Raw genomic sequence first — 27,964 nt, 5'->3', positions numbered from 1 at the left:
AAATAGCTCAAGTATCCTCAACATGCAAGAAGTTGGGGGGGGGGAAACTCTTCCAGTCGGCTATATATATATGTTTTTACAAAATCTGTTATTACAGACTGGATCATTTTGGCGGACAGAAGAAACCTGGCAGTGAATTCTAACTAATCTGCATGAAAGACAAATCACAATGGTTGGGGAAAAAAATAAAAAAGAAAAAGAAAGAAAAAAGGGGAAGAGAAAAAAAAGGGAAAGACAGCGTTCCTTTAAATGTAGTTAAGTCTGCACAAGTCACTACCACTCGAGTGGTTTCATTTACGTGAAGGAGGAGGGGGAGGAGGAGGAGGGGGGTACTGGTAGGCAGTCTGCCCCATGTAACCTATCATATTGGTAGCTCCCGGAGGCTGTGCAAACTGTTGTGACATCAGTGGCTGTGGCTGCTGCCCAGACCGGCCTATCCCACTAAACTGCTGGCTAGAGCTCTGTGAACTTCTCCCAGTTGAGGTGGTGCTACTAGCCCCGTAAGTGCCGGCGCCGTATTCCTGGGCTGTATAGCCACTGGTGCCATAAGCAGCTGCCCCATAGGTGCCTTGACCATAGGTGTATTGGCCTGCTTGTGCTCCAAAGGCAGAATTTGGACTTCCATAGCCACTGCCGTTAGCATAACCAGCTCTATCGGTTTCGCTACGATCCCGATAGCTCGCAGAGTCTCTCCGGCCACCATCCTTGACTCCTCGAAGCCTCCGGTCACACTCATCCTGATACATCAGATTGGGATTGTTGGCTGAAGAAGTGGTCCGGTATCGAGAACGACCTCCTGAGGGGAGGACACGAGGTATTTTTAATGCCAGATATAGAATCCAAACATAACCAGATGTAAAAACTCTTATGAGGCACAGAAGTATTCAACCTTCTTTCTTGATCTTTAGCTAGGCCAGCCTCCAAATCAGGTACTTTAAAACATATACCCATAATCTGATTCTTTAATAGGACATACTCAAAACAATGGTGCACATTAAAGGTCATTCGACTTCTCACCGTTTTAGGTCCTTTTTCCTTTGAGAATTTACCAAGAAACACAATCTTCAAATAAAGGAACAATGTAAAGAAGTTTAGGTGACTTACCACAGGTTAAAAAACAAAGACAAGCAGCTAAGTTCGGACCACCCTACCCAGACCCTCTACTAGTACACAGTTCTCAGATGTTGCTCTGTGGACCTAACTTCATCGGAATTACCTCACAAGCTTTGGGATCCTAGGCTCAATTCCAAACCCACTTAAAAAACAAAACCTTGTTATTTAAGAAACTTCTCAGGTAATTTTAACAGCTTCAGCATGCAGTAAGTTTGAGACAAAGTAATACCAAACTGGAAGTCAAGAAGCTCCAATCCTAGAATATTTTGCAACTATCCAATTTTCAGATCTATTTACTACGCCTAAGACCATAAAATGGTGTAAAATTACTATCTCTTAACCTGAAAAACTGAAAACCTAATATACACTGAGGCTCTTTAAGGTATTGAAAGCAACCGGAATTCAGCTTAATTCTGAACATGCACCATGTACTTCAAAACACAAAGATCAGTTTTATTATTACCGTCTACGGAAATACTGGGATGCAAAAGGAGGAAAATGACAGCCCCCGCCCCACGGTCTGTCTTAGAAGATATTACGAAAAACTACTAATCACTGTCCTCTGTTATTAAGCAACATACTCAAAAGCCTTCACAGGACTTGGGGGGGGGGGGGAAAGGCACAATGAGCACAAAAAGATACCTTGGCAGTACCTGGAAAACTCCAGGACTTACCCTTACCCCCTCCTCCGCCGCCTCCTCTGTGGTCCACCAACTGCATCAGTTTTGGATTGATAGCCTGATTAGCCTCTTCCAGCACTTTGATCAGCTCTCTGGCCTGCTTTAGGTTCCCTGGGGTGAAGAAGGTGTAGGCGGTGCCCTTGTTGGTGCTACGGGCTGTTCGGCCAATACGGTGCACATAATCCTCTGAGCTGTTTGGATAGTCATAGTTGATCACAAACTTGACATCTTCCACATCTTCAAAGCCAACGGTGAGTCAGTTGGTAGGTTGATGTGGCAGGGAAAGAGAAGGTAAAGGACATGCCAACAACAGGTGGGAAGCACGAATGCAGATGACAGCAAGAGGAAAAAAGATTAAGTTAGTAACCACTCTGAACAGGAACAAAAAAAGACTCATCCCAACAGAGTAAAAGAGGATTAATGATTCTTGGGACATGCACAGGAAGTGGCATCTTTATCAGCTGTAAAATCCTAAGGGAATCCCATCCAACCATCCAAACTCCTGCCTCTTCTTTATTTTAACCAATATACCGGCAGGAACCGTATCGAATTCCAGTTCTTTTTCAAAACTGGAAATGTAGAAGATAAGTGGTACCACTGATAAGGTACAAGGTCAATTACTTCTACTCTGTTGGGAGAAGCCTGGCAAAATCTACCAGTAATATAACAAACTTACCTTTAAACCAGTCACAGAGCAAAATGAAAAAAGAAACTTCATATACTTTATTACTACATTTTCAAGGAGACTTAATTGAAGTATTTAGATTAAAAAATGTTTGCTCTCATATTTAAAAAAACTCATCAGAGCCAAAGTTAAGTACACACCTATTTTCCTTTGCAGAATCATCCAAATTATCTTTCCCCTTTCGATTACCGCAAGAGCACATTACACTAAAATTTCACTGTACTACCAAGCCCAGCTCTGCCAAATGAGGTTTTTTTTTTTTTTGCTCAACTCAAGGTTATTTCAACTCAGTACTTGCTTCAATTATTGAAGATTGTCTACATAACCTGGGAAATTAAATAGCCAAAGAGGGTGGGAAAAACCATGAAACCTTGAGACACAGTTTAATGTTCTATCCACTGCTGGGAATTGGGTTGAATAAACCTCCTAATGCTTAAAGTATGTAAATGTTAGTGTAATGCTTTCAGCTAAATGTATATTTTTACCTACTTAAACAAACAAATCTAATATAACAAAGAATCCTAATGTTTTGTGGAAAAAAATCTGCATTTTACAAAGAATATTCAGAAAATATCCTAGATAAAACACAGATTTTTGTGATATAAATAATTAAAAAACATTCTCTGTTTGTTACCAGACCGATGCACACTCCCTCCTCCTTTGGGAAACCGCTGCAGCCGATCCCGTCTCTTTGCCTTTTATTTTTGGCGGCCTCCTTTCGAAAACTCCGCCTTCTGACACGGGACCACTGGAGCGCGGGGAGCATGCATCAAGGGTCCGTGGCAGTGAGAAGTCCCCACACACGCTCGCTCTGTGAACTGGCTTAGATGCTTCTCTGTAGCCCCATTTGGTTGCCAAGCGCCGGAGAACCTGGGTTCGGGTAAAAATTTCAGGTCCTCCAACGCCTCCCCCAAGGATAATTGGGGTGATTGTAGAAAAAAATAATTAATAAAAAAATGTAAGTTACATCCAAAGGGTCAGACTGCATCTATTGCCCAGACTGGATTAATTTCAGGGGAAAGGGGAGATGATTAAAAAAAAAAAAAATTCAGCTGTTATAAAGGGCCTGTGAAGAAAGGGGCATTATGTCTGTTTCTTATTACAATAAAGGCTCCTCAGTCTTTACTGACCCCTAAAGTCCTGAAATCACACCAGAAAGACGAGAAGGCAGTTATCACAGGGGGCAGCGTGAGTCTCCGGCTAGGGTCGTTGATGCAACAAAGGAAAAACAAAAATGTACAGGGCCAGGATGGATGGAAGGTGGGGGGATGGGAAATTATGCTCCATGGCCATATCTTCAGAGCTAAGATAACGCTCCTTAGTCAGTCCCATGGTGTTTGACCACGGGCGGCAGAGCAAGCTGAGAGACTGCACTGAATGCACAGAAAGCACTGGGGACTGGAGTCAACAGCTCAGAAACTAAGACTTGGGAGTATCTCTGGAGGGGTTCAATAGGGAACAGACACGGTGCCAGTTCTTCGTACTAGAAAGGTGTCCTGTGTGTACACACAGAGAGCTGGCTGACGGCACACAGGAGCAAGCGCAGAATTTGGTTTTCTCCAGTCAAGCCTGCCCTGATGCTATTTGTGCACTGCCACAATATTATCTTGCTGCCTTTAGAGAAGATGCTGTAGCAGGGTAAGAAATTGAAAAGTTAGTGTTTTGGCCAGCTGCCTAAGATAACAACTTTTTGTCTGACAAGCCCTAGGACATGGCCTGAATATCCAATCACTAACTGGGAGGGACTGAAACTAGCCAATAGGCTCATCTAGAGCTGCTTCGGGCCAATGTAGATTTGCCTCAGCCATGTACTGAGTGATCTGCAGCTGATATCAAAGCTTCTGTTAAAAAACAAAACAAAATAAATTCAATACTTTAGTTTCACAGTGTGTAGTTTAAACAAAAAACAAAAAAAAAAAAAAGGAAAAATTAAAACTATCCCAGTGGAAAGGGAATAGTGGCTTCCTGAGGATGACTATCATAAAACTATGGGAAGTGAAGAACTTACCTGAAGGGAACATTTAAGAGGCCATCGCTCGACAGGAAGTGAAAAAAGGCCTGGTGACTCAGCTGAAAATTGCACCCCTGTCTGTGAGGTAGAAGCCTTCACTTTCCAGGATCTTGTAGGACCTTGGTCAGCATTCTGCCATTTTGGTGGGTTTTCCCCCTCCTTTTGATTTTTACAAGGCAGCAAACAAAGGGGCCCAAAACAAGCACTGATGCTGAGTAACAAGAAACAGACTCAGGTACCTTCCCTCTCCCCTCACTTGGATGAGTGGGGGTGGGATGAAGAGTCTAAATTATTCTAATGGTAGCCAATTGATTTGGTTTAGAAATGCAGGGGGAAAAGGAACAAATATTTTTAATTGTCTAGGCAAGATGCACAAAGAAGCTACCAGCACATAGCAAGCCTGTTTAAAAACCACCATCACTGAAAGCTTTTGTGTAAACTGCTTTCAGGCCTCAGCCTCTTCTCCCAACAGGCCCGAGTTCTAACCGCACAGATCCAGACATGACCTCAGAGGGCAGAGACAAGTTTCAGTCATGGCTGCAGGTCACCACCTCTGAAGGAGGGAATGATGAGTGCAATGTATAGAAAGCCTTCATTCTTTTGTATTCCAGTTGAACACTTATCCTCTTTATGTTAAGTATTACAAGGGAATATGGCACTTCTCACCTTACTGGGCAAGAAATTAAATACCTGTCAATAATTTAAAAATATCTTTGTAATAGAGAAAATGTTATCTTTTTCTAATATAAAAGTTTTGAATTATTCCTGTTTACCTCAGAATAACGGGATAAAGTACCACAAAATGGTTCTATAAATCTTAAATCATAATGGGTGGAAAGCTCCAAAAGAACACGAGCTTCAAATGAAGTCCTTAAATTGGAAAACAGCACATGGATGATAGGAACATGGGTGGGAAGAGGGGACAGCTGAGTGTCCATGATAATTTTACGCCAATAAATAAAATCGGGCAATGCAGATTTAATCGCTGAACGATAACATATTAGTAGACTTATTAAATCCCAAGGATATATTACATTAGCATTCATGGAATTGGACTTCCACATACATATCTAATACAAATACACTGGTATAGGGAGAACAACTGCGGACTCTAGCTTCTAATAGCTAGGTTTAATCAGGCTCATCCTATCCAGCCAGAATATAGAATAAAACCAGAAGAAGCTGAGCTGTTCAACTGAGTGTCTCCTGTCCCTCTAACTGAACAGTCATGCCTAGGCCTTGCTGCAGACCAAAGCCTGTTTGTCAGGAGCAGGAAGAGACTTTGAAAATAAAAGGAAAAAACAACAAACAAAAAAAAAAAAACCAAGGTTAAAAAAAGTTGTGAGGGAGAAAAAGTCACACTTTGTATTCTCTTTTAAATATTTATCTAACCACATGTATATACAACTCTAATTTGAAATGACAAACAAATCTTTAAACCAAAAGATACATATACCATTGACAGAGACACCTATCTATACAAACCTAGCCCACGGGAGGCTACATCTGTGGCAATGAGGATGGGAGCCTTTCCTGAACGGAACTCTGTAAAACAAGCAGAGTACCATGAAAGCCAAGTTATACAATCAAGGCCAAATGATTATCTTTATAAAATGACCATACAAACATTCCTAGCTACCTAGCCTTCTTATTTTACCACATTAAACTTCAAATAATGGCATCAGAACATGCCAAACTCTTCTAAAAACTCAAGAGAAATAATACTTCTTTGAAAAATCTTTATTATACTCACTTTTAGCAGAGAAACAGAGACAAAAACTACCTTTAATAATGAAATACTATTAAAACTGTGTAACAATTTGTAACAAAATTAAAACGAGCTAGAATTTTTCCCCGTTAAATTATGACACCGAAGTTATCTTCCAAATGAAACAAAACCAAAAGTAGAGGTCAGGGGAGGAAGCAAGTTTAAAGATGTGAAATCAAAGGAGAAGTGTTATTTTCCTCTGTGAAATAACAGAAATTAGGTATATTAGTCTCTGCCCCCAAGTCCTGGCCCTGAGTTCCTAAAAACCCTTGTACACAGAGATGCTAGGGGAATCTTTTATTCCTAGTCTTTGACCTTGCCTGGTTCCTGACACAGAGACCCCAAGTCCCTCAGAATTTCCTGAGTGATGGGAGTATCTTTTGTGCTGAGGCACTACTTGGTGAAATCCCGGAGAGCTTGAGGATGGGGGCTTGTCACCAGAAAGATCAAGCCATGATTGTAAGAGCTTGGAACTTTCAGACCTATCCCCCATCCCTGGAAAAGGGAAGAGGGAATGGAGATTGAGTTAATATTATCAATCAGGCCTATGCTATGAAGCCTCCATAAAAATCCCAAAAGTAGGGCACCTGGGTGGCTCAGTCGTTGGGCATCTGCCTTCGGCTCAGGTCATGATCCCAGGGTCCTGGGATCGAGCCCCGCATCGGGTTCCCTGCTCAGCGGGAAGCCTGCTTCTCCCTCTCCCACTCCCCCTGCTTGTGTTCCCTCTCTCGCTGTCTCTCTCTGCCAAGTAAATAAAATCTTAAAAAAAAAAATCCCAAAAGTAGGGGCACCTGGGTGGTGTAGTCCGTTGAGTGTCCAACTCTTGGTTTTGGCTTGGGTTGTGATCTCAGGGTGGTGAGACTGAGCCTGCACAAGACTCTGAGCTCAGCACAGAGTCAGCTTGAGACTCTTCTCTCCCTCTCTCTGCCCCTCTCCCTGCTCACCTGCTCTAAAATCTTAAAAAACAAAAACACCTCCAAAGTATAGGTTTGGCGAGCTCTCCAGGCTGATGAACGTTAGAATATCAGAACACTAACAAGGACAAGACCTTATTAAATAAAGGAAAGGTGGTCTAAATTATGAAAAATAGTTTAAATAGCGAGCATTATGGACCTTCAAGGACAGTAGAGATATGCTAAAAAATGTCCCTAATACTCAATTAACGAGAGCACAGTTAGGCAAACTCTGACCTATGGATCAAATCTGGAAATATAATTATTTTTATTATTTTACTGCAACACAGCAAGGCTCTTTCTTTACATATTGCCTATGACCATCTTTTTTTGCTACAACATCAAAGCCGAACTACTGTGACACAACCACCGTACAGCCTGCAAAGCAGAAAATATTAACTTAAAAAAAAAAAAGATTTTATTTATTCATTTGAGACAGACAAGAGAGAGAGCATGAGCAGGGGAGAGAGGCAGAAGGAGAAGCAGACTCCCCGCTGAGCTGGGAGCCTGATGTGGGGCTCGATCCCAGATTCACGACCTGAGGTGAAGGCAGATGCCTAACCATCTGAGCCACCCAAGCGCCCCGAAAATATTTACTTCTTGACCCTTTACAGAAAGTCTGCCCATCCCTAAAACAGAACATGGACAATGTTTAGTTTTGAACTCACCATTAAGTACCCAATCTCTTTCTGGTTGACTCTTATCTCCATGGATACACATAGCTGGCCAACTGTCAGAAGAAAAGTGACCAATATTTCAGAAATCTTTAAAGGAGTAAAACTAAACTTCAAAAGAAGAGCTACCACATGGAATTGTGAAGGTTTATTAGGCTACGTGAATAGCTGACTATGTCCATCCAAAGAGCAAAGTGCATGACAGGTATTACTGCAATAGTAATACAACATTCATTATACCAATTTAGAAATTCCTACTGAACTATAAACATAAAACCTGTGGCTAATTACCTCCGTGCAGTACTCACCCATCTCTGCGCATCCTTCGAGTGAGGTCATCACAGCGTCTCTTTGTCTCTACAAATATTATTGTCTTATTTTCTTTCTCAGCCATTATTTCCTCCATGAGTTGGATCAACCTGAAAACAAGACCAGCAAAAACGCATGCATTCAAAGAAGACCTCCCCATACATTATGTAGAAGCTATGTCTACAATATCAACTCCCGAAAACTACAGTACTTTCTTTTCACATTTTCTATACAGCTGATAACTATCCGAGCTGGGATTTATTCTAAGGATCCAGAATCCTTCCTTGTAACCACAATGCTCTGGAAAATGAGATAAAGAATGGGTTGTTGGAAAGCTAGTAATGCTTTTTAATGTTTTGGGGCCTCAAAAAATTTCAGACTTCTTCAATGCTTTAACTCTGAGAGGATTATTAGGGAAGGTTTAACAGCATTATCAAAACAGTAAAATCTCTCTTACTTGTGGTCTTTTTCACTTTCCATGCAGACATCCACAATCTGGAGGATGTTGTGGTTGGCACTCAACTCCAGATTGCCCACGTTGATCTGGGTGTAATCACGAAGGAAATCCTCTGCAAGCTGTCTTACTTCTTTTGGCCAGGTTGCGCTCCACATCAATGTCTGCCTATCAGGCTACCAGGAAAAGAAAAGCTTTCTTTTAGGCTAAGGAACTATGATAGGCAACGAACACAAAGACAGAGTTTTATCATCAGTTTGACACACCCTGATTTGGTCCACAATTTTACGGATCTGAGGTTCAAAGCCCATATCAAGCATCCTGTCTGCCTCATCCAATACAAGGTAAGTACATCGGCGAAGATTTGTCTTTCCTGACTCCAGGAAATCTATCAGGCGCCCAGGAGTAGCTATACAGATCTCAACACCTGTAAAACAAAACCAAAGATGTAGACAATTAAGAAGTCTTTATATACACTGTCCAAGCCTCAGCAAACTAAGAAGCACCAGCTCTGGTGGTCGCATTCGATACTGCAGAGCACTAGCTAAATTTTAACATAATACTTGGAAAAGCATGACGTAAAAAGATTTATGTATAAATTATCAAATCTCCACAAAGTTTAAGTCTCTGTGTTAAACATTCCTTTAATAGCAGTTTAACCATACCTGAGAATTTCTAAGCTCCTGAAATACTGATTTTTTTCCCAACAAGAACCCACTATTTTCCTCTCCAACTTCATTCATAAAAATTGGTAAAATGAGAAAAATTAATTCTTTAATTTTTGTTTTTTTAAATTACCTCTCTCCAAATCTCGAATCTGAGGACCTTTAGGAGCCCCTCCATAAATGCAAGTACTCTTCAATCTAGAACATTTGCCATAGTCATCAGCCACCTGCTGTACTTGCTGGGCAAGCTCTCTGGTAGGAGCCAGAACTAGACACTGAAACAAACACACGTTTAAGACACTTATCCCAAGTTAAAAAAGAAAAAAACCAAAAAGGTTATCTAAATTCTTTTTCTACTGTCTAATCTGGTACTTTAAAATTATGTGAGGGGGTGGGGAAGACAGAGAGTTTAAGACAGTACACTGCAGTGTGGCAAAAAACAGAATATTTAGCATGTGAACTGATGGGTTTACTTTTGATACACGATTCATTCATTATAGTCTGTGTGCTATTCAAGTGGATTTACAGATTGCATTACCTAGTTTTAACTAAACAACTCTCACAAAATGAACAAGTAGCTTTAACCATGGATCAAATATTAAGAAAAAACCAAATGAGTAAGGAAACAGCAAAGCAGGCACTTTACTGACTTCTAGTTGAAGCTTTTAGCCACACATTAGGCAAAAACAATGACTTATACACAATCAAAACAACACAAAATTAAAACTCTTTGAAATAGGTTATCATATATACTGTTAACAACACATCCTGGTCTGTGTACAGATCCATGACATATTAGCTAACAATAATGAAGCTAATTCTATTAGCCACATGGAATATATTTCATACTGCAAAGTAACGTATTATTCTTTTCGTGAATATTTTCAGACACACTGTAATAAAGTACCTCTTTATAAAAACACAGCAAATGCAAGCTCAAATTTTTTTTAAGATTTTAAGTAATCCCTACACCCATCATGGGGTTCCAACTCACAATCCTGAGCTCAAGAGCTGCATACTCTATTGAGCCAGTCAGGCACCCCTTGATTTTTATTTTATTTTTTTAAAGATTTTATTTCTTTATTTGAGAGAGAATGAGAGATAGAGAGCACGAGAGGGAAGAGGGCCAGAGGGAGAAGCAGACTCCCTGCTGAGCAGGGAGCCCGATGTGGGACTCAATCCCGGGACTCCAGGATCATGACCTGAGCCGAAGGCAGTCGCTTAACCAACTGAGCCACCCAGGCGCCCAACCCCTTGATTTTTAAAAAACAGGTTAAGAATGTATTAAAAATGTTTCATAACCACTACGCACATTTCATAGGAAGTAGCGTAAGTGAAAATAATCAAACCAGAAAACCATACTGCCCTATAAACATTTACAAAAGTATTACTTAACCACAAAGAATACACATCGTGAATCTGACTTACATACATATGGCAGGGACATCATTTCATAATTCCTTATCCCTCACAGCATCATCAAGCAACTCAAAACTGTATTTGAATTTACTGCAGAGTAAATGCAGTAATATGAAATAATATGAAGGCAGTATGCACAGTGGTTAAAAGTAAGACTAGTTCAGGGCGCCTGGGTGGCTCAGTCGTTAAGCGTCTACCTTCAGCTCAGGTCATGATCCCAGGGTCCTGGGATCAAGTCCCACATCGGGCTCCCTGCTCAGCAGGAAGCCTGCTTCTCCCTCTCTCACTCCCCCTGCTTGTGTTCACTCTCTGTGTCTCTGTCAAATAAATAAATAAAATCTTAAAAAAAAAAAAAGAGTAAGACTAGTTCAAATTCAAACTCAGCCACTTAACAGCTGTATGACTTTGGGACTAGTCATTTAATAGCACTGTTATCAAAATTTTATCAGTAAGATGAGGATAACATTTCTACCTATGGAGAGTGGGTTTGAAAATGAAATCTGAAAACATGCAAAGCAGTGCCTGAAACACAGTTATCTTTAAACTGTGGTTATTTTTAGAATTATAAACACACTTACAATCGGGCCATCTCCCCTTTCCAGGTACGGCTGGTGGTTAATATGGACAATTGCAGGCAGCAAATACTGGGGGGGGAGAAAGAACAGTCTTATTCCAAAACTAAGCCATTATCCTAAATTATCACAGTTAATTGATAATAACCACAAAAGTGAAAACAGAACTCACAACTGTTACACATTATGTCCAGTGTAAATTAGAACACAAAATACACACATTTCCCATAGCTAAGAAACCTGAAATATTATCTCCACTATCTGAATTACAATTTTCTAAGAATTAAGAATTAACAGGATAATCAAAATAGCAAAGTAAGTTACCACAATGTTAACATTCCCTTGCTGGTACGTACCGCCAGTGTCTTCCCAGAGCCAGTCTGAGCGATGCCCACCATATCTCGGCCACTGAGAGCCAAAGGAAATCCCTGGCACTGAATTGGAGTTGGTTCTGTAAAGTGCTGATCCATCAACACATCCATTACATATTCTGTTAGGGAATAGATGTCAATGCTTTTAGGTAAAACTAAGGACACAGCCAACAGAATTCTAAAACTGTTCAACTCATCAAAGGAAAGATTTACCCAGCTTCGTATCTCTCCAAGAGAAGTGCTGTTTCTTTAGTCACTGAATCTCTGACCTGCTGACTACTACCTCTCAGAGGACTGTTGCCTTAGCTATCTACCCTTCCCTTCAATACTTTAAAACCACTGCCCAAAAGTCTCTAACAGAGCATGGGCACATGGTTGTTAGTCACATACTGTTTGCCAAGTTATACCCGGCTAGAATGCAATTTCACTGTTTTCTAAAAGGTAGAGGGCAAACTAGGGGAAGATGAAAAACTCTAGGTTTTAAAATGAAGAATGGATAAGCATAAAAAATCTCTCATGCAACAATAACAGCATTTACTTCCAGGCTTGAAGTTAATATTACCACCTTTTTTTTTTTTAAAGATTTTATTTATTTGAGAGGGACAGCGAGAGAGGGAACACAAGCAGGGGGAGTGGGAGGAGAAGCAGGCTCCCCAACTGAACAGAGAGCCTGATGCGGGGCTCGAACCCAGGACCCTGGGATCATGACCTGAGCCAAAGGCAGACGCTTAACAATTGAGCCACCCAGGGGCCCCTAACATTACCACCTTTGTGAAATGTTTCTACTTGCCTCTTCAACAAAATACTGAGCCTGAATCAAAACCTTTAAATAAGCCATTACCCATGTTTACCATTCAATAAAATTTAACAGATTACAATCCTGGTTTGAAGAACACTTACGTGGGAAGTTAGCATGATGGAAGGCAAATACAGGTTTAGGACAAACATCTCCCCCCCTCACTGTAATTTCCTTCTTTCGGCGTAGTTCATCAACCTCATACTATGGAAGAAAAAGTAAAAAAACGAGTAAGTTATTCTAAACACGCACAACTTTATGTTCCAGTCAAGCTGAACAATGATCTAGTCTACAATTACACTGGAAAATACGTCTAACAGTTCTGATAGTGCTTTCATATATATTTAACTTCAACCAATTTGTAAGGATCCTCTCAACTTCTCGAGTCAATGAAGCAAGTGATAAGAGTTCTATTTTGCCCATGAGAAAACAGATACTCAGAAATATTAAAAGTAATTTGCCCAAGGTCAGAACTAGGAAGAGGGAGAAATAGTGGAACTTGGGACCAAGTGCTCTTGCCATCATACCTTTTTTTGAATGAGTAACCATTTCATGAGTAGAGTTCAAAATAATCACAATGAGATTTAAAAAAAAACAGAAGTATATTATGCCAATGTTTTATTTTTTTTGAAAGATTTTGTTTATTCAACAGAGAGCACGAGATGGGGAGAGGGGGCAGAAGGAGAGGGAGAAGCAGGCTCAGGGAGCCTGACGCGAGGCTCGATCCCAGGACCCTGGGATCATGACCTGAGCCGAAGGAAGACGCTTAACCAACTGAGCCACCCAGGCGCCCCTATGCCAATGTTTTAAACTTAACTTCGTAGATGAAAGGACGTGAACCTCATATACAGTTAAAATCTCATACATGACAAATTGGGAAGCATAGCCAATAAATGAGAATCAACAATAGATTAGGTATATATTTAAACTATTTCCTCCCTGGAGTACTAGTAATCTTACTAAGAATCTAACGAAATACCACACAAGAATAAAACACCTAACAGCAGTAAAGTCTACCTAATATGTCAACTCGGTCATTATTGTGTATAGAAAAAAAGGTAAATAAATCAATCAATCCCCAAAACTTACCGGAGTCAGCCTTGCCACTTCTGGATGCTCTACATAAAAATTCTTCTCAAACTTGGGGAGCTCACTCAAATCCCATTTCTTTTTACGTAAACGCTCCCCAGGATTACCAAATTTCTTCGGGGGAAGGCCACCACCACCTCTTGCACCAAATCTAGAAACAAAAATTTTTCGTTTATTAGTATTTTAAAAGCAATATACCTTAGGTGGCATAAAAACAAGCAAAAAGATTTTCTTAGGATACTACCAGCCCCCTCCAGAGTATTTTTTTTCTTATTCAAAGGTATGGAAAAAATGTTTGAAAAACTTCCGTTACTATCCAATAATATTGTTACAGGTATGATTACAATAGGTGAAAAATTAAAAAACCCCTATGTTTAGAAAAATATAGGGATCACAACCAGGTTCTGGAATGACTGAAAAGGTTTGAATTTTGATTTTGCCTCTTAGGTATGATTTTGAACAATTTAACTTCTCTGTACCCCTGTTTCTTATGTAGACATAATACTACCACTTATTTCAGAGATTGAGATGAAGTGCTTAAGAAAGTTATCTGGCATAGTAAGCACTCAGTACAAGTTAGCATAACTGTATTCATTCAATGTTACTGTAGTAACTGTAGTTACTGTACCACGTACTGTTTTAAGTGGTGATGGGAGACATAAACTGAAAACATAAATCTCTATTCCTGTTGTAATATTCAGACGTGTAGGCAAGGGAAGACATTAGTTTATGTTTAAAGGCAACATTGTGGACAGGTAAAAAAAAATATACTTCAAGCCAAGTCGCTCCACACTTGGAACAGTTTGTTGAAACTTTTATCTAGATTGTATGATAAGCATTCCTATTGTCTGCTAATAAGGAAAACTACTAGGGCTCCTCTAACACTAGTAGGCTACTCTTCACCTTAGTTTATGCTAATAAATAGCCAGAACTGACTTAGGACCTCTTCTTCATCTCCTCTACTTTGTTCCCAGGGAGCTATATTAACTATAAATTTACCCAAAAAATATTAGTCTTATTTAAGGTTTTACTTGAGTTCATTCTTTTTAGTGGGCGCCTGGGTGGCCCAGTTGGTTGAGCAACTGCCTCCGGCTCAGGTCGTGATCCTGGAGTCCCTGGATGAGTCCTGCAGGGAGCCCGCTTCTCCCTCTGACCCTCCCCAATCTCATGTGCTTTCTCTCTCTCATTCTCTCAAATAAATAAATAAAATCTTGAAAAAAGGGCGCCTGGGTGGCTCAGATGGTTAAGCGTCTGCCTTCGGCTCAGGTCATGATCCCGGGGTCCTGGGATCGAGTCCCGCATTGGGCTCCCTGCTCCTTGGGAGCCTGCTTCTCCCTCTGCCTCTCTCTCTCAGTCTCTCATGAATAAATAAATAAAAAGAAATCTTGAAAAAAAAAGTTCATTCTTTTTAGTAATCTCTACACCAAACGTGGGGTTCAACCTCAAGAGTCACATGTTCCACTGAGCCTGCCAGGCACCCCTTATTTAAGGTTTAAAAAACTCAAATTTAAAGCCAATCTTTGTTTTATCTAACATTCCTAACGGACAAGTTCAATTGGAATACAAATTACCACTAAGCGAACTTGCAATTTTCTAACTTTTCCTAGAACATGAAGATGGGTCTTCATTTTTGTATTTCAACCTATTAAGTGTGGGGCATTGTTTTGTATACAAGTATACACTTACACTGTTTTCATTCCGTTTCCTTACCCCTGAATTTGAATTTAACTTCCCTTTTCCACTTTAACCCACTCATAACATCATCTTGCAGATGGTTCCACTTTATAATTGACAGGCAGTAACTGTATGATTTTAAAGGGCCTCAATTTCCTGGAATTCAAAGTGATCCTAAAACTTACTCAGCTAGACATTTCTCTAAATACAAACATACAAAGACTGATGGCGGGAAATTTTCTTGGGACCACTGAGTATCTACATTCAATAGGTACAACTTGATGGATTCCATTTATACTACTTAACTGGTAAGAGAGATCAGGAATCAAAACAGAAGCAAAGAAATATACATATATTGAAGATACAGTATCAATGACATCTTCAACTCGCCCTCAGGCCCAAAGCTCAATACTAAATAACAATCAAAGACCACCTGGATCAACGCCCCCCCTTACAAATGAAGCAACTAACACAGGTCTAAATAGGTAAGACAAGTCTTCAGATTGTCAGCTTAGTTTATAATAATTTATGTGGTTCCTAGAAGGTGCTGTTTCAATGCTGCTCCTGCACTCCAAGGCGACCCAAACCTTAAACTAATGATCTATAAGAAAACTAAACTCTGGAAAGTAACATTCCTTTTAAGCCTTATTCAACGAAAGGAAAGAGGTTTTTCCCATCTCCCTATTGCCTTATTTAACCAAGACGTATCATTCTACACTACAGACATAATTTGAAACATGGGGTTCTTTAAAAATATGCTGTCTCCCACCATAATTAAAGCTTACCTCAATATTCAAGAGAGCCTTTTACAGAATTTTTGAGCACATTCTTGCCATCCTTCAAAGATGCATATCCTAATCCCTCGCATACTATACTGCTCATTAGATATTTTGATTGCTTTGCAATAAATGCAGCTCTGAAGATTTATATACTAACATGCAGTATCATGCTAATTTAAATGTACACAGCACATCACTTTTGGATTTTCCATGTACACACACCTCACTTTCATTCCCTTTTCAAAATAATAATCCATTGCAGCTCTGTAATATTAAGAATATAACAACTCAAATCATAAATAAAATTTCAGGGTAAATGTAGAATTAGGACAGAGATCTTATGAAAAAGTGCCATTTTGTTTTAAAAGTTTTTCAAGCTTTAAAAAAAAAGTCATCTGATAGTCAATATGGGGTTAAGTATGGATCAGTAATTCGCTTTTCAAATAATTTATTTTTATTGTTAAAACATATATATGGTTAAATTATTAAACCAACACCCACAGCAAAGAAATAAAACATTCAGTACTTTGGTAGCTCCCTGTGCCTATTTCAAGTTTACAAATCCCGTAACTATCACCTCGAATTTTGCTTTTTAGAGTCTTGTCCTATGTACCCTTATAGGTATTATCGTTTTACCATGACTTGCTTTTTCACTCCACGTTTGTGAGTCATCCGTGTTGATGCGCGGTTTTTCTTTTCACTGCTGTATTGTATTCTACTGTATGAATACCCACACTTTACCAGACAGGAGCAGTTCCCAATATTGTCACAAACAATGCTGGTATAAACATTTTTGTACATGAATGCTGGGGAACACATACAAGGATTTCTCTAGGCTTTAGCGTCTGGGGGGATAAAGCTCAAGAGGAATTACTGGGTCATTTTCTACTAGGTAATGTCAAATTCTTTGTCTTAAGTGGTTGCACTGAAATTCACTTCTAAATATAGCTATACCGTGAAACACTAAGCAAAAATTCCACTTCTAGCCCTCCAAATTTAACACTAAGATCAAATATTTTCCTTCCTAAACAAGGTATAAAGTAATCCTTTTTATTTTGTAATTCAAGTGATAATTGAAGTACTTGTGACTAGAAGGTCTGGGACTTCTGTATCTGAACCACAAAAGACAAGAATGTTTGGAGAAAATACCATTAACAGAACACCTACTACAAAGAGACAATTTCACATAGTATCTTAATTCCCGAGAACAATGCAAAGTAAAGGCAATTACTTATGCCCATCTTCAGTTGAGAAAACAGGCTCACAAAGGTCCAGGATCTTGCACAAGGTCACATATATTAATAACTGGCGTTCCATTACTTTTTATCCAAAGATAAGACGTTTATTACAAAAAAGTAACAGCACAAATGAACATGAATCTCTTAAGTAACTTTTTCCTTTAACTGACGTTAAGATTTCAATCTCAATATCTGGGAAGACTTCAGGTTTAATCTTGCTAACTTTCAACCGTGGCATTATCCCATCAAAAACTTTCTAGTCAGGCCGAGAAAACTCTAATACCCCAGGTCCAACTGGAGAAAAGGAATATGGGGAGGAACCCTATAGTAAAAACAAAACAAAAAAACCCTCCCTCCTCAAATATGATCATTTTTTAGATGGCAAACAACTCCATTGCTTTACTGTTCAATGTCGTTACCTGAAATACGACTAGAGGGGATTTAAAGATTTAAACAGCATTCTGGTCTCTAGTTAGTTTCCGGTTCTATTAACAGTGATCTCTGGCGACAGACAACGTAAGGGAAGCCATTTGGCGTCAAGATTTTCCCAGGCCGCATTCGAAGACCTCCTCCTCTTCTCAGCAAGAACATCCGTGTTTTACAGATGAGCGCTGAGGCCTGGAGATCAAATGACTTGCCCAAATCCGCCGGGCTCGAAAGCCGGTCAGCGAGGCGAGGCCCGGCCGGGTCTGCGGCGCCTCGCGCTCCCCGCCACGACGGCGGTCCACAAGGAGGGGCTGGGGCGTCGCCAGGCCGCCGCCCCCCAGCCGGGTCACCCGGGATCCCGGGGCGCAGGCCCGCCACAGGCCCGCACACCAAACCGCTATTATGTCCCAAGACGCCTCGCCTCCCGGAGTCGGCGGCGTCGCTCCCAGGCCCGCAATCCGCTCCAGGTCTCCCGCTCGGCCGCAGGCTGCGGTTTCCTCAGGAAACCTTCCCCCCCCCCCCGGCCCACGCACACGCGAGACCTTCCCCTCTCCCCCTCCCCCCTTACCCTCCACGGTCACGATCCCGGTCCCGGTCCCCAAAGCCGCCTCCGCGCATGGTCCCAAACGGATAGAGATCTGGGAGCGGGGCACGGATGGCCGGGCTCGGGAGGGCCTGCGGCTCCGGTCTGGTGACGACCGATGGCGGCGGCGCCTCCGCTGTTGGGGCGGCGGCAGGCGCGGCGCTCTCTCGCTCCGACGCGCTGTCTCCCGTCGCAGACGCCACCGTCGCCGCCTCTCTCGTCGGAGACGGGAGCAAAACACAGAGAATCGGGGTTATAAAAACAGTGGGTAGGTTTGGCTCCGCTCAAACCCGGCAGTGCCGCGGTTTAGGCGTCTCCTTCCTTCCCAGCGACTGCACAAAATGGCGGCCGGAGCTGAGACTGCTCCAGCTTAACGCTACGTACGTCGGAGACGATACGTAAACAGCGTCTTGGAATAGCCCGAGGGCTTGGCGGAGTACTAAGGGTATTCCTGGAAGCATTTTACGTCAGTTGCGCAGACGGGTACATTTTGCAGTCCGTAGAAGAAAAATAAAGTACGAAGCGGGCGTAGAGTTCTCACGCCACCTGAACTAGAACGTGGGGTGGGGTGAGGGGAAGAGCCTCCGGTGCGACGTAACATTCTTTGCGTCGTTACCCGGCCCACTATTGCGAAGATGCGCAGTGTGCGTAACGCATTCTGTTTGGAGAATAGAGGATTTTGCCGGTTCCGAACCCGAGACGGAACCCGGGCCTCCTTGTGCAAGTTGCTTTGCAGACACAATAACTGTCCTCCATATTGTAGTCCTCAAGTGTCAGGGTCTTCAGGCGTCTTAAGCCCGGGCAGTCCTTCAGGGTCCCTGGTTGGCGCTCCTAGATGGCCCTGCCGGCTCCCTGGCCGCGCCAGCCTGGACCTGCCGTCACTGGCCGCGCGCCCCGGCGCCATTTTCTTTAGGTTGCCTCTCGCTGCGCTGCCGCCGGCAGCCATGATGGATGCTCCTTGTCCGTTCTTTCAGGAGGTGATCGGTTGACGACGTCCCAGTTAGGTTAAAGCACTCCTTACTACACTTGGTTCACACTGAAGTGCATTTTCTGAGCAGAATATTTACACTGTCCCCGGCTGAGCACAGCTGACCAACAAAGAACCAAAACGTGGGTAGGGCTCCTGTTGAGGTAGACACCTGGGTCCCTTGGTCGCCATTGCTCGGCGCTGCCTCAGGAGATCTTGGCTGGCCCTTGGCGCTCTCCCCAGACGAGAAGGGTTAAAAGTGGTGGCCTGTAGGCACAGAAAAGGTGAAGGCATAAGCACGTGTTTTTAACCAGGCCAGACCGCGTTCCTCTTGATTCCTTCTAAGCTGGTTTCCAACTTCCTGCTTTCTTCTCCGTCAGACTGAACTTAACAGGCTCACAAGCCTGGCTAGATAGCGTCACACAATTGTCGAGCAGCTAAGGCCCTCGGAGAGCAGCTCATCCGACGTCTCTTTTGTTTATTTCTACAGATGGGTGCAAGGCGGGAGATTTGAGGTCCCTCATTGTGGGGGCCGAGTGTTGTCTCCTACTGTGTTGTGAATGTTTCCCAAATTATTACAAAAGGAGCATAAGGAAAGGAGCTTCGTGACAAGCCGCTCAGATGTCTCTGGGGCCGTAGATGTAGATGGGCAATCAGAATCCCTGGACAGGTGTTGAACGCTATGTGGGCCAAGCACTGTGCTAGGACCAACACATGGGTTCCTGCCCTCCTGGTGTTTATACCCTAGTGGGGGAGATAGGACGATAAATCTTTGTTATTTAAATATTGCTAACTAAAATAGAAAAATAAAGCAGGGAAAGGGGATAGTGTTTCTGTGCCTGTGGGGAAGGGGAGTATATGGGTGTCACAGTGTTACATGGGGTGCCCTGGGGGAAGGCCTCCCTAATCAAGTGACATTTGAGCAGAGCCCTAAAGGGAGGGAGCTAGCCTTGCTGGAACAGGAAAGAGCATGTGCAAAGGCCCTGAGGCAGAATGTGACTGGCTATAACAAAGAGGAAAGACTGGAGAGGACCAGATTTGAAGGATTTGTAGGCTGCTGTATCACTTTGTCTTTTCTTGTCAGTAAAATGGAAATGTCTAGGAAGTTTTCAGAGTGACACAATATAAGGACCCCTATGACTACCATACAGAGAATGAATTGAGAGTGAGCTAGGGCAGAAGCAGGAAGATTAATTAGGAGGCTAGTGCAGTAGTTCAGGCAAAAGATGATGGGGCTTGGTACAGATTAATAGGAATGGGTAAAGAAGAAATGGTCTGAATGAAAATTTAGCCAACGATTTGCTGATGGGTGGGATATGAAGGAAAGAAGACTCAAGGATAACCTTGTGGGAGTGATACAACAATTAAGCTCCTGTGATTTAGACTGTACAGGCACTGAAGGAAGGATTTGGACTGTTTTGCCTATTTATCAAATATGCTAAGCAATTCAATCTGAGGTTGTCTATATAACAATAAATAATTTATAAAGTAAGGTAGGTCCACTGAAACCCTCCCTATGTTTTGCTGAGGGAAAATAATTCATATTTTGCTACTAGATCAGGTCCCTATATTATAGAATCTACAGTATATAATTGGTTTTCACAGTATATAATTGGTTAATACCACCTCAAAAAAAAGTGAACTTTTAGTTTTCCTGTGACAGACAAGTTTTTTATTATAAAGTGAATCCATAGTATGCATTTCTCATTCTTGATATGTCTGTTTTCTTACCAAAGATGGTTGAAGCTTATTACATTTTTTCTAAACACAGAGAAAGATTTTCATTAAGTAGAGAGGTCAGAGAACCTAGGAATTTCATTAGTAATAGCCAAGACTGTTTGGAAAAAGGAAATATGCTTTGCTCACTTCATCTTTTTTTGAAACCTAAGCACTTACCATATGATCCAGTAATTATGCTCCTTGGTATTTACTCTAAGATTTGAAAACTTACATCCACACAAAAACCTGCACACGGATGTTTATAGCAGCTTTATTCATAATTGACAAAACTTGGAAGCAACCACGATGTCCTTCAGGAGATGAACAGATAAACTGTGGTACATCAGGGCAGAGGAATATTATTCAGCAAAAAAAAAAAAAAAAAAAGAAAAAGAAAGAAAGAAAGAAAAGAAAAAAGAAATGAGCTATCAAGCCATAAAAAGACATTGACAAATATTAACTGTGTATTACTAAGTGAAAGAAGCCAATCTAAAAAGGCTATATACTGTATGATTTTTAACTACATAACATTCTGGAAAAGGCAAAACTATGAAGACAATAAACAGATCAGTGATTGCCAGGGGTTAGCAGGAGGGAGGGATGAATAGATGGAGTACAGAGGATTTTTAGGACAGTGAAACTATTCTGTATGGTACCATGATGGTGAACACATATCATTACACATTTATCCAAACCCAGAGAATGTATAACATTAAGAATGAACCATAATATAAACTATGGACTTCGGGTGATGATGATATGCCAATGTAGGTTCACCAATTGTAATGAATGTGGAAGTGTTCATAATAGCCCTGCATTGATGTGGGAAACAAAGGCAAAAGAAAAATTAAATTTCCTGACTACCTACAGCCCACTGACAGGTCCTTGAAACAGGCAGAGTGACATTCCTCTAGGAACTCAACATGTTAATACTTTGCTAATGGCAAAAGGCAACCTTAGCCCAATCCTCAGGATCCTGTAAGTCTACTTTCACATATAAAAATTCCTTTGGAAACTTCCTTTATCTCTACCCCCAAGATATATGTTGGCAATCATCCCCCAAGCATAACACCCACCGATATACATCTGGAGGTTCTCATGACTAAGGTTTTCTTAGACAGTAATAAATGACCTTTTCCTAACAATAGCTAGCTCCCTCAAGGTCCTAGAAACCTCGTTTCCAAAATTCCTTAGAGACTTACACTATCCCTAACCTCCTCCCAACTTGAAAATATATAATTGGCCGCTCCTCGCTACCCCAATGAAGCTCCTTCTGCCCACAGGTCCTGTCTCCATGCTTTCATAAAACCACCTTTTTGCACCAAAGACATCTCAAGAATTCTTTCCTCGCTGTCAGCTCCGAACCCCAACATCTTTCCTACATCATGCATGTGTGGGGCTGGAGGTATATAGGAAATCTCTGGACCTTCCTCTCAATTTTATTGTAAACTTAAAACTTCTCTAAAAAATAAAGCCTTAAAAAAAACCCCTAAGAACTGAGGACTATTGTGTACTCATGCCCACTGAATCCTAGGCATGTGCTGTGAGCTTTATTTTATTCTCATCTGTAAATGAGAGAACAGCACCTCATAGGATTTTAGAAGGAGCAAATGAAAATACCACTCAGAGTGGTGCCTGGCATGTAACACTCCATAAATATTAGCAGTTACCATCTCTCCACTTTCTTGGATGAGAAAGCTGAGGCTTAGGAGGCTAAGTCATTCACCCAGGGTCACACAGCAATTGGCCTAGTTGGGACTCAAACTTAGGTGCTCCAGCTAGGTTTCACAGGGTACTATTGACACTTGGGGTCGAATAATTTGTTGTGCAGCTTATCTTACGCGTTGTAAGATGTTAGCAGCATTCTGGACTCTACCAACTACATGCCAATGGGATCTCCCCCCTCCTCCAAGTTGTGACAACAAAATGTCACAAAATGTCTCCTAGGGAACATTGAGAATGACTCTAATTGAGAACAGCTGCTCAAGAAGCCCTATGCTATACTACCTCCCTGTGGGATCGCAGGATGATTATCATTCTCTTTCAAACTGTCAAGTTTTTCTACAAATTTGGTTTGCCTTCTGCACTCCACCTGCCAACAATACCGATGCCATTTTTCATTTTATCCATTTTATTGTTATTATAGCAGTAAAACTTATGTTCAAGACTCAGTTTCCAACCACTAAGAGAATTATTTCTTTTGTTTAGATTTTAAAGCCAGAAGTTTTTGTTTTTAAGCTACTTTTACTGTCAACCATCTATGCTAAGTTCTGTACCTACATTCTCTCCTCCCAGTATTACAACTGCAATTTCATAGTCATTAAACTCTCCAAATGTGAGATACAGCTGCCTCTGCTTTCTGCCTTGGTAGGACTGAGGTTAGTTTTTTGAGAAAAAACTAATTGTACTAATTTTGCTTTAGATAGAAGAGGTTGAGAATACTGACATTCTTCAGTCAACAAGGGAACCTAAAGAAGTTGCCTTCAAACTATGGCATTCAAGGGACACATAGGAAATCTATTTCCAAAACATGAACTTTCGTATACACTCTTTTATAAAATGGATAAAACTGAGAAACTTGTTTTAAATGTCACCTTATTTTACAAACAAAAAGAATATTTCTCTTCTATCCAAAATCTCACTATGGACTTTGCCATGTATGTACAAATCTCAAAGGCACTGAATACAGGGACAATTCGAAATGATGACACAGAAGTGAGAAAAGTAAATGATTCTAATGACTTGTTAACACATCCTTTTGTAAATTAGGAAAACTCCAGTTTTTTGCTTTCAACAAAATGGAAAGAGGGCCATGTGGAATTTTCAGCCAGCAGATCATTAAAAATAACTTAAGAGAGATTATGAGATTTTTGGCATATAACTTGGAAGGAGATTAAAGAATTGAGTGACATTACTAGAACAAAACTCTTTTCCACTTCCAGCTACTAAATTATGTGATCAAAGTTTCTCAGCACTTATAGCTATAAAAAGGGAGGGGGGGAAAAAAGAATAGCCAAAAGTAATATGCTTCCATGGATACAGGATCTTTTTTTCTTAATCTGCCTGTATCTTATTAAAAGATACATTCCCAGGGCACTTGGCTGGTCCAGTAAGAAGAGCATGCAACTCTTGATCTTGGGGTTGTGAGTTCAAGCCCCATGTTGGGTGTAGAGATTCCTTAAATAAATAAATAAACAAACAAATAAATAAACAGTTTAAGAAAATTAAAAAATAAAAGATATATCCCCAATAAAAAATTTCCCTATTTAATAGTTATTAAGAATTTTATTATTTTTATTTTTTATTTTTATTTTTTTGACAGAGAGGGACACAGTGAGAGAGGGAACACAAGCAAGGGGAGTGGGAGAGGAAGAAGCAGGCTTCCCGCCAAGCAGGGAGCCCGATGGGAGGACCTGAGCCGAAGGCACACACTTAACGACTGAGCCACCCAGGCGCCCCTTAAGAATTTTAATATATTTATTTTGCTTTGTTTGTGTTCTAATAGTAATTATTACGGTAACTTAATCCAGAAGAATTTTAATATGTAGAGCCTTAGGATCATAAGAAATGAGAAAAAAGGGGCACCCGGGTAGGTCAGTTGGTTAAGCATCTGCCTTTGGCTTAGGTCATGATCCCAGGGTCCTGGAATCGAGCCCTACATCAGGCTCCTGGCTTAGTAGGGAGTTTGCTTCTCCTTCTCCCTCTGCCCTCCCACCCTGCTTGTGCTTGCTCTCTCACTCACTCTATCTCAAATAAATTAAAAAATTAAAAAAGAAAAGAAATGAAAAAAAATTTTTAATATTTTTATTTTATTATTAAATTATAATTTATATTAAATTATATTATATTATATATACTATTATATTATATATATTATATATTATATATTATTATATTATTAAATATTTAATATTTAATATTTTTCACACAATTCTGTGTGACAGAAATAAATGACGAATAACAAATTTGATATAAAAATATGGGATAAAATTCTGGAAAGAAAATAAGAGTTCAAAGAGAAAATAGAACCATATAAAATGTCCAACTCTTGAAGAAGAGCCTATTCATGTATTTTTATTATTTTTTTTAAGATTTTCTTATTTTTAAGTAATCTCTACACCCAGTGGGGCTTGAACCCACAACACCAAGATCAAGAGTCACATGCTCTAACGACTGAGCCAGCCAGGGGCCCTCCTATTCATGTATTTTTAAAGGATGATGTTGGGTATCAAACTGCTATGGTATTTAAATTCCATTGGGATACATTTAAAAGAGTGACGTGGATGTGATAGTTTCATGTTAAAATGTCAATACTTCACCATGTCATAAATTTCAGCCTTTAAAACAATTGAGGGGCACCTGGGTGGCTCAGTCAGTTAAGTATCCGACTCTTGATCTCAGCTCTGGTCTTGTTCTCAAGGTGGTGAGTTTAAGCCCCTCATTGGGCTCTACGCTGAGTGTGGAGCCTAGTTAAAAACAACAACAACAACAATTTAAACCTACAATGAAAGAGTTGTGTCAACATAAAATCTGTTTTCAGAATTTTCTTAGGGTAACTGTTTGAAGACCACTAATCTAAAGAGGTGAACCCAGACCAGGTTGCCATGCTCCATCTAAAGTGGGTGTTTCACCATCCAGTTAATTGTTGCCAGGCAGAAATTTGGCCGAGAGGTGTCCATCATTGATTCCAGTCGAATGTGTGTGTTAGTGGCTTCTGTTTTAGAGAGACCTAGAAGAACAGAATGCCACCATCACTGTTTTTCAACTTCACTATTCTGTATAAGTCTCTTGCTTAAAAATTTTCTGTTGCTCACAATGTCCCTTCGAAGACCCAGTTTTAGTTTCATAGTCTCACACTGAAGGCTTTCCACATTCTGGCCCCAACCTCTCACCACCTCCCTGCTTCAGCAAATCTCTATTCTCTAGTCTTCACCCACATTTAAAATATTTATTTATGCCAACTTTTGTGATTTTTGTTAATCCCTGTCCTTACATGCAAATAGAAAAACTCAAGGTCTACTTCTGTCCCCTCCCTGCTTGGAAACTTAGAGACGTGATCTTCTGTCTGTCCTCTGGCATTTAGAGGCATTAGTCACCACCTGGAAACAATATTTTTTCTGTTCTCTTGATAGATAATGGGGGCAGCTGTTGGGTTCCTCCCTTCAGCACAGCATGCAAGCAAGCTGAGGAGGAAGAGAGTTGAGACTATATAGTCAGCTCACTAGGGGTGACATAGTTAAAAATTAAAGAGAATGACTCACAAGCATAGAGATTAACAGTGTTACTGCCTCTTAAAGACTCTAAATGAGAAAGGGGGATTATAATTATCAAGGTGTGACGAATACTACACTTGCATACACAAATGCTTGGCACTTACCTTTTGGAATGCACAGGATGATGTATCCACCCTGCCCTTTGCCTCAGCAAATAGTACCTTTCTAATTAGGGCAGGACAAGAAAAACGTATTTGGTGACAGAAAAAATTGTTATGATTCCCTAGCAGCCTTCTAAATCAAGGGATCCTAGTAGCTGAAGCCTTTGGTTTGTTGAATATGAATGAATTTAAAGACAGTGTTAAATGATGTGTATGGGAGTGCAAAATCTGAGAAGCCAGAGTGTGTAAAAATGTTTTGCATGGGGGAAGTGGGGGGGAGGCAATAAGGCAATGTTTTACCTTCAAAAAAATCAGTAATGTTCTCTAGTGCTCAGTAGGGGGTGTTTGTTTAACAGAGGTGCCATTAAGATGCCATGGAAGGCTGAGTTCCTCTTCAAGATGGATACTGGTTGAGAACAGAGACTGTCAGTGTGGATGCAGCCACGTGGGAGGTAACTGGTTCTCAGTCCAGAGAAAATTCCGAGATGTTCCAGTAGATTGTAAGGCACAGGGGTGTAATTTTCTTTAGATTCTTGGTTCCCCGAATTCTCTGTTACTCTTCACTCCTACAGTCCCCGTCCCCCACCCATGCCCACTGCTGCAAAGTTTGTGGCCAATCCCAGGCTTTTCAGCAGTTGAAGTCCAGGTATGGGTATGGCTGACATTATGGGCTCCTTGCGAGCTAGCAATAGAAAAACAACTATCACAGACTTGGACTGACCCCAGACTGACTGACCAAGGCCATTTCCGTGGTAGCTTTTTAGTTCTGGAGAAGCATAAAACTGACCCGAGCAAACTTCTGGGTCACTGTGGCCAAGGACCATCTGCCGTGTCACATGCTGGGCCCCAATCGCTGAGCTCTCCTGGGTGTGGCTCAGAGGTTAAAGATCAGACTTGTCAGAACTGTGTGACTGGCACCGCTGGTGCTTGGGAGGCCCTGACAGTCTCTGGAACTACAGCAGGGCCTTGTCTTTGCTGGGAAATCCAAACCCAAAGGACAGGTGATTGGCAATCTTGGTTTACTTTTGACAGTCCTAGAGAGGAAAAGTCAGTCTTTATAAGCTGGAAGGGAGGGAGTAGGTAGATGCTAAAGCAGCTGAGCAGGAGGTAGAGGGGCCAGTTCATGTTTTTAAATAGATTCCTCTGTGTTCTCCAGACAGATATAGGGATGTTGATCAGGTACTGAGCAGAGTGGAGAATCTGAGAGGAGAGTTGGCAACATCCTGCTGAGGAACAGAATGGAAAGGAAGAGAATTGACCAGAAAGTATATAATTATGTACTTTAATTGTACATATAGAATTGCACTTAAGAATTACAATTGTACTTTGGAAATACATAGACTTATTAATGTGAAGAAAAACGGGCTGGCACCAAAAATCGGAACTTAAGGACAAAGACAGTGAAAACATCGATGGGTCAGTTAAACACCAACCAGTGTCTCTAAGGTATTATATAATGAGAAGGAAAGCTCTGGTGTTTACATAATTTTGATCACAGAGGCAAAATATAGTTTGCACACACTTGGAGGAAAACCAACTAGCATCAGGGTTATCTCTTAGGAAGGACTTCGTCAAACAAGGACACCACGCCTAAACACACACATGCGCACACACACACACACACACTCTCTCTCTCTCTCTCTCT

At 41.0% G+C, this 27,964-nt stretch overlaps 1 protein-coding gene across 2 annotated transcripts; it reads right to left on the bottom strand.

Moving 5' to 3' along the window:
- Positions 1-282: 282 nt before the first annotated feature.
- Positions 283-18,626, bottom strand: DDX17 (DEAD-box helicase 17). Of its 2 annotated transcripts, none has more exons than XM_025882199.2 (13): positions 18,245-18,626; positions 13,560-13,710; positions 12,575-12,674; positions 11,660-11,793; positions 11,310-11,375; positions 9,446-9,587; positions 8,914-9,074; positions 8,651-8,823; positions 8,193-8,303; positions 7,879-7,940; positions 5,975-6,034; positions 1,788-2,030; positions 283-796 (listed from the first exon to the last, which is right to left on the bottom strand). In XM_025882199.2, the coding sequence occupies exons 1-13, from the start codon at positions 18,292-18,294 to the stop codon at positions 291-293; spliced, it is 1,959 nt and encodes a 652-aa protein (XP_025737984.1). In that variant the 5' UTR covers positions 18,295-18,626; the 3' UTR covers positions 283-290. The 2 variants fall into 2 exon arrangements, with proteins under 2 accessions (XP_025737984.1, XP_025737985.1); XM_025882200.2 differs by having other exon boundaries at positions 1,794-2,030; positions 18,245-18,625.
- Between the last annotated feature and the right edge of the window lie 9,338 nt (positions 18,627-27,964).

The sequence above is a fragment of the Callorhinus ursinus genome, unplaced genomic scaffold (assembly GCF_003265705.2).
Source record: "Callorhinus ursinus isolate GAN/ISIS: 27379988/994484 unplaced genomic scaffold, GSC_fseal_2.0 scaffold48, whole genome shotgun sequence".
Lineage (NCBI taxonomy): Eukaryota > Metazoa > Chordata > Mammalia > Carnivora > Otariidae > Callorhinus > Callorhinus ursinus.
Note: the sequence above shows the minus strand (reverse complement) of the source record. Positions and strands in the feature narration are given on the sequence as shown.

Bases quoted from the DNA above. Each gene is read 5' to 3' on its own strand.
- DDX17 (XM_025882199.2), bottom strand. From the start codon at position 18,294: ATGCGCGGAGGCGGCTTTGGGGACCGGGACCGGGATCGTGACCGTGGA. The intron at 12,675-13,559 runs GTAAGTTTTGGG...TTTCTTCCATAG, and splicing joins AAGTGGCAAGGCTGACTCCG to TATGAGGTTGATGAACTACG. The intron at 8,824-8,913 runs GTGTGTCAAACT...TTTTCCTGGTAG, and splicing joins AAATTGTGGACCAAATCAGG to CCTGATAGGCAGACATTGAT.